This window comes from Prosopis cineraria, unplaced genomic scaffold, assembly GCF_029017545.1.
Source record: "Prosopis cineraria cultivar Desert tree isolate PC_DT_omini unplaced genomic scaffold, ASM2901754v1 PC1, whole genome shotgun sequence".
Classification (NCBI taxonomy): Eukaryota; Viridiplantae; Streptophyta; class Magnoliopsida; order Fabales; family Fabaceae; genus Prosopis; species Prosopis cineraria.
Window position 1 is genome coordinate 27,957,975 of NW_026555332.1, and position 7,611 is coordinate 27,965,585.

The following is a 7,611-nucleotide window of genomic DNA, read 5'->3' on the forward strand; positions in this document are numbered from 1 at the left end:
GAGAAGCTTCACGTGGGTACTTGAATTACTTCAATTGGAAATTGAGGAGGAGTAAGAGCTAAAAGTTCAATCGGTTCAGTAACGAAGAGATAGGCATGGTGTGCTATTTGAGAAGCTCAAAGATATAGTGGTAGATATAAGGCAGATAGTTAGGGATCATAACACGATCCTGAGAGGTAGAGAACGTGAGGAGAGAGTTAAGGCTCAAGATATCTCAGTACATTAGGAAGCATACAATAGACCTAGACTTTCTTAGGTTTCAAGTAGCAGGCAAGAGATTCCTAGCATTGATCTGTCAATTGATCATGCTTGGAATATTTTTTTTGGTTCAACCCACTGACTTTTAATGGTAGTATAACAATAAGAAAAGCAAAGCCATGGATCGAGTGACTAGAAACCATCTTTAAGGTGGTGATCTATGCCTTCAAGCAAAAGGTTATCTTAGCTATGGTACAGCTAGTTAGTGTTGCCAAGAGGTGATAAGAGTTTGTGAGGCCTTTAGGTAGGATTCAGTTGAGTTAGGATGAATTCAAGAAAGTTTTCTTTGATCAATATTTCCTAGTCCCATTCAAAACCGAGAAGGAAAAAGAGTTTCATATATTTAGACAAGGAGATCTAGATGAAGAGGAGTTCATAAGAAGGTTTAATGACCTATCAACTTATTCCATATATCTCTAGCACAGTAGTGATACAAAGTGGAAAGTTAAGTGATTACTGAAAAAGATGAGATTTGAGTATCACTAGTAGATAGCATTGTTAGATGTGATGACTTATAAGGAGATATGCCATAAGGTGAGAGTAGTAGCTAGGCATGGTAGAGAGGCAGATGTCAAGAGGAGATGAGATAGTATAAGGAGATTTTCATTCCCTTTGGGTCTGACAATCATAATTTTAAAGAAGCCTAGCTTTCATATTAATAGTTCTAGTTCCTTGAGAAGGAAAGGATTTTTCAAAGGATCTCAATCTTAATCTGTGTAGAGAGGGTCAATGTAGAGAAGTAAGGTGGTGAGAATTAGGCCTCCACAGTTTTCGAGGCAAGCATTGAATATTCGAGCACTGACGCTGAGTATTAGAAAGACACCCCCAGTGTAACATTTATGGCCAATCTCATCCAGGAAGATGTTGGGCTTACTTCAAGTGTGGCAAGGTAGGGACATATAGCGAGGCAATGCCTGAAAGCCAGAGTTAAGGGAACTGAGTAGCTTTCTTCTATTCTTAGTTGAGTATCCACAGTCATACAAGAAGAGGCCAGAGCATCTCTAAACCTAATCAGAGGTATGATTTCTGTTTGTGGTCATTAAGTAAAGGCACTATTTGATTCTGGTGCCACTCATTCCTTTATGTCTAAGGAGTGTATGGATAGACTGAGCTTGTATTTGCTAGAATTACCTATACTCATTAGAGTGACAATGCCTTATAGATCATCTAGTATTACAAGCTTGTTAAGGTGTGGAGATTTAATTTGAGAATAAAGTTTCTGAGATTGATCTAATTTGTAATACTATGAAAGGAATAGATGTGATTATTGGTATGGATTGTGCTAGAAAGGTGGCTTTACTACTGATGTTGTGTGCGGTAGTGGATTCTTCAAAGAAGCCTGAGTTCTTGTCAGTGGTTAGTGCTGAGAAATTAATTCAACAACATTGTGAGGCGTATATGGTATTCTTTACCTCTAGTACAATGTATGATGGTGGAATCGAGAAGTTTGAGGTACTAAGTGAGTTCCCAGAGGTATTTGCCAATGAAGTGACTGGATTACCTCCTGGAAGGGAAATTGAGTTCTCAATTGATTTGGTTTATGGAACTGAGCTAATATCAAAGGCCCTGTATAGAATGTCACCACTAAAATTGGATAAATTGAAGAAACAAATTGAAGACTTATTAGACAAAGGATTCATTAGATTGAGCATATCATTTTAGGAGTCACCAATATTGTTTGTAAGGAAGAAGGATGGTAATCTATGTCTTTATATCAATTACGGTAGTTGAATAAGGTAACTATAAAGAACAAGTATCCTTTGCTAAGGATAGATGATCTTTTAGAACAATTGGCTGGTGCCTCAGTCTTTTTCAAGATAGATTTGAGGTTAGGGTACCATTAGTTAAGAGTTAATGCAGTAGATGTACCCAAGATGTAACATCCTGAATTTATTAATTTTGAGATTAGTTGTTAATCGAGGGTAAAGTGGTAATTAGTGTGGGATTAGAAATTTAGATAATTACTTAATAGTTTGACTTGTTAGGATGTTGCATGAATAGATATAGGTGATAAGTTGTTCAGATTGGCATATTGAGCATGTAAGTTAAGAAAGGAAGCTTGTGATAAGCTATTGTGGTAGTTGAAATTCACAGAAAACCTTTCTAGTGACAGAATGATTGAAGTAACTAGATAACTTCCTTTATTTGACTATTTATTCTAATTATGTGTGAATATGCTATTTAGTGCATAAAAGTGTTTTGAGCTAAGAATGTTTTATGGCATTGTGTGAATGTTGCATGAAAATGGCTTTTGAGTAAAGAAATGAATAAGGAAAATGTGATTTCATATGATATGTATATATATACATTGTAACATCTTGAATTTCTTAATCCTAAGATTAGTGGTTAATCTAAGGCAAATGGTAATTGATGTAGGATTAAAGATTTGGATGATTGCTTTGTGATTTGATTTGTTAGTGTGTTGTATGAATAGCTATGAGCGGAAGGGGCATGTTTTGAGTTGAAGCAAGTGCATGTGGTGAGAATAAATCCACTGTGCAACGCGCTGCGGCTTATGCTACATGTGCCACGGCACATGGACCATAAAATCACTTTTTAAGTCATGAAATATGGTGATTTTCAAAAGCAAAGTTTTGAGAAACACATAAGAGAAGAGAGGTAAAGGCTTGAGAAGCTAGAATGAGGTGTTTCAAGCTATTGGAAGGTGATTTGGATTCATAACTTGTAAGGTAAGCTACGTATAACTCTTACCTTCCATTCTACATAAATTTCTCTAAAAATGAGTTATAGTGAAATTGGACTGATGGAATTTGAGAGGTTTAATTCTTGACCAATGGTACTAAAAAGGTTCTCGAAAGTTAAATTAGAGCTTTGTGACTAGTTTTAAGCTAAAAGTAGAACTTTAACTTGTAGGCTCAATTTTAGCCCTTAGAGAGAGAAAGTTAGGGCAAAAATTTAATTTTTGTGAAACAAGACCGATTGAGTTAATGTAAAGTAATAATTGACAAGTAATAAACCTAAAATGAATGAATGAAAAAGAGTTTACGGATGAATATAGCACTAAGTAGTAAAAATAAGTTTTTGGTTAAAATGGACCAAATGACTAAAATGTGCCAAATGTATTTAGATTGGCATTTTGGATGTGTGAGTAGAGAAAGGAAGCTTGAGATAAGCTATTGTGATTGTTAAAATCCACAGGTAACATTTTTTATGATAGAAGGGTTGAGGTAACTAAATAATTTCTTTTGTTTGATTGTTTATTATAACTGCATGTTAGTATGCTATGTAGTGCATAAAATGATTTTGAACCAAGCACGTTTTATAGTGTTGTGTGATTGTTATGTGAAAAGGCTTTTGGTTGAATTAAAGCATTAAAATGGGTGTTTTTAAATGATATGTAAATTATATATGCTATGTATGAGTAAATGAGTAAAAAGGTAAATAGGAACCTTAAATGGTTCAAAATGCATGATTATAGCAGTGGGAGTTCACCCGAGTAGAGGAGATGATTAAGACCATATGGCAAGATTTTCTTAGTACCCAAAAGGGTGCAGTGTTGGAAACAATTCTCCTTAATGCCTATTGAGGTACGGTATTAGAGAAGATCTCTTTAGTGTCTATTGAGATGCGGTGTTAGAGATACGATACTTCTTAGTGTCTTTGTGATACAGTGTTGGAGTCAACAACGCCCTATTGTGTGTACTGGGGGAAGCTATAGTCTGTTTGTGCATTAGGACATCTTTGCTCGGATGATTCTACCACTACAAGTGAGCTGAAGGCTAATAAGAGTGTATATTAGTCTAAGGTGAGCCTATGGTCTCATATCGAGGTGATTTGGAGGTTCGGTCAATAGTGATCATGTTATAGTATGTTATATAATACTGAGATATGTTATGAAATGCCATGGAATCCTTTGTGAATAATGAAAGTTTGAGAATGGAATGATATATGTAAAAAAGAAATGAAAATGAGATATGTGATATAATTGTTATATTAATGAGATTTAAATGGTATAATATTTTTTGCTTCCATATTGTTGCATGTGATACTCAATAGGAATGAGTCATTCTATTACTGAGATTTTTATCTCACCCATATAATTACATGTTTATAGGATCAGGCAGTGATTAGGACAAGGAAAGAGAGTCTGGATTGGCTTGAGTTGTGAAGCCGTGTACTCTAAGTTGGTGTAATAAACTAAACTGCGAATTGTGTATTTATGTGTAAATGAGTTGCCATAAAATTGCATGCATAACTTGAATGATGATTTTGTAGAATCTTAGCCCGATTATATGATTTTGTGATGAAATGAATCAAGGGGCTATAATTGAGTTTATGGTGTTAAAATAGTTGTTGTGTTAGAGAATCTTAAACCCAAGTGAGAAATTATGATGACATGAGTAATTTGGGGCTAAGATTGTATTGTGAATATGAATATATATAAATATAATTAGAAATGGCCAAATAGGCTAAGTTATACCAAAAATGGCAAAGTGTGTGAGATTGTGCAATGTGAAAATTGGCCATAGAAGGGTCAAATTTTGATATATGTGTATGATTGTGATAAATTATTGTCAATAAAGTATATTAGGTTCTTTTAGACTTGATTCAAGACCTCGTATGGTCTAATAAGAGAAAGGCATCAATTTGAGTGCTTGGGTGCTCAATTTTTTTTTTAAAAAGTGACTTTATGCATCCGACTATCTAAATTTTGATCAAACCATTAGATCATGTCCAAACCTATCTCATTAGTTAGCTTATGAGCTAAGCTTCGTGTGGGTGCTTGAATCACTCTAATTAGATGACGTATGTGAAAATTGTGCATGTTAGAAGTTCATCATTTTTGCTGTCAATATGACAGCAGAAAATCAGGTAGGCACGCCATGGCACATAGTGTCACATGTCATGACGCATGACATAAAAAAATTGAGCATATGGCTCTATGCCACATGCGCCACGCATGTACTGCACACTGCAGTACATGAACCAAATTTCCTCTTGAATTTTTTTTGATGAGATACATATAATGGAAATGGATTATCTCTACTAAGTATTAGAGAAATGTGTGGTTTGCTTTTATTGTGTTTTTCTCTAATGAATTATGTTTTGTGAAATGAGTCTTAGGCCTAAGCTTTTCAAATAAGTCTTTTGATTTGTTAGATGTGTGCTGTGATAACACCATAATCTTCTCCTATATTGAGTGGATATAAGAGGAGGTTATATATATGTTTCGTGTGAGAAAGTATATAAAGTGGTGATTTAGAACCTATATGGTTCAAAAAGCATGATCATAAAGGTGAGAGCTCACTTGAGTAAAGAAGCGGTGATAAGATTGTATGGCATATTCTCCCTAGTGCTTGACGGGGTACGGTGGTGGAGAATTATAGTTCCTTAGTACCTATTGAGGTGCGATGTTAAAGATATGAGACTAGTTAGTATCTATGTGATATAGTATTGGAGTCAACGACACCCTATTGTATGTATTAAGGAAAACCACTAAAGGTGAGCTCAAGGCTAATAAAAGTGTACATTAATCTAAGGCAAGCCTATGGTTTCATGTTGAGGTGATTTGGAGGTTAGATCAATATTGATCATGCGATGTGATGTGATACATTGCTATATGCTGTAAAAGTGGAAAAAAAAGTGGTGAAATAAGTGTAAAAGAGATGAAATGACTGATGTTAATGATATTGGAAATGAAATGTGTGATATGTTATATTAAATAGTATATTATGCTTTTCTTTCATATAGTTGCATATGATAGTCAATAGGAGTGAGTTATTCTGTTACTGAGATTTTTATCTCACCCATATAGTCATATTTTTACAAGACAAAGCAGCAATTAGGGCAAGGGAAAAGAGTTTGGGCCAGCTTAAGGTTATGAAGCCGTGTAAACTCGGAGTTTTATAACAAATTAATCTAGTGTGAATTTTGTATATATAAGTTGCCATAAGGTTACATGTATGCTTTGAGTAGTGGTTTTGTGAAATCTTAGCCCAATTATGTATGTATATATATATATGGTGGAATGAATTAGGGGTTAAGATTTAGATGTGTATATGTTGTAAATGTTAGTGAATCTTAAGATCATATGTGAAATTGTGTTTAAAATGAGTAATTTGGGGCTAAGATTGAATTTTAAATATGTTATGATATGGCTTTGAATAGTGAAATGGAGAAAATGTAGTGATTTTTGTGAAATCTTAGCCTGATTGTATATTTATGTGGTAAAATGAGAATCAGCAACTAGGATTTGGTTGTGCATATGTTGAGAATGTTATGAGTTTTAGTGAATCTTAGCCCATGTATGAAATTATGTTGAAATGAGTAACTTAGGGCTAAGATTGAATTGTTATTAGGTTGTGAATATGGATAGATATGAATATATGGTGAGAAAAGGCCAAGTAGGCCAAATTGTAACAAATTGTGAAAAGTTGAGAAATGTGGAAATTGATCATTGAGGGGTTAAATTTTGGTATATGTTTATAGATGTCTTATGTTGTGGTCAATTAGGTATTTTAGACTTATTTTAAGGTCTTGTGTGGTCTAATGAGAGAGAGGGATCGATATAAGTTCTTAGGTGCGTGAAATTTTTGTAAAAAGTGACTTTTTGCACTTGAATGTCCATATTTCAATCAGATCGTTAGATTGTGTCTAAACCTATCTCATTAGCTAGTTTATAAGGTAAGCTTTATAAGGGCGCTTGAATTACTTTGATCAAACATTGTACATGGAAACGGCGCACACTAGAAGTTCATCATTTTGCTATCAAATGACAGTAGAAATTTTAGATTGGTACACCGCAGTGCATAACGCAGAGAGTCAAGTGCGTGGCTCTGTGCCACATGCGATAGCACACATATTACACGCTACGGTGCATGGTCCATTTTTCCAACTTATTTTATGGCTTTTAATGTATGTAACTAGTGTTATGAATGTATATGATTTACTTTGTGTATTACTTAAACATGTTGTGATTTTGATGATTTTTCAAACTAGTCTTAGGCCCAAGCTTTTCAAACAAAGTTTTTAATTGCTAGTTGTTGTGATTAGTGTGGTGATTGGGTTAACTTTTTCCTATATCAAGCGAATATAGGGGAGGGTTATACTTCCCAGCTACTTCTCTAGCCTCAGTAGTAATAGACTCTCTATTTTTATTCATTCACCCTCTCTTTCATACTTCAGCATGACTAATAAGAGATGGAGGGGAAATGTCTCTAATATCATTAACTCTTGCTGCTTGTTTTTTTTTTTTTTTTACCTTCCCACTTCTCCTATAGCATTATACGTAAACATATTTATACCCTTTTCAAGACATGGTATAATTGTATGGGTTTTTCTTTCAGTGCTCTTGATCCTTTTTACCTTTGTCTTATTAAAAAACTAATAAAA

At 34.3% G+C, this 7,611-nt stretch overlaps 1 protein-coding gene across 1 annotated transcript; it reads left to right on the top strand.

Annotated features, from left to right (window-relative positions):
* Positions 1-1,503: 1,503 nt before the first annotated feature.
* Positions 1,504-1,920, top strand: LOC129285733 (uncharacterized). The gene has a single exon (XM_054921628.1). The coding sequence runs from the start codon at positions 1,504-1,506 to the stop codon at positions 1,918-1,920; it is 417 nt and encodes a 138-aa protein (XP_054777603.1).
* The last annotated feature ends 5,691 nt before the right edge of the window (positions 1,921-7,611 follow it).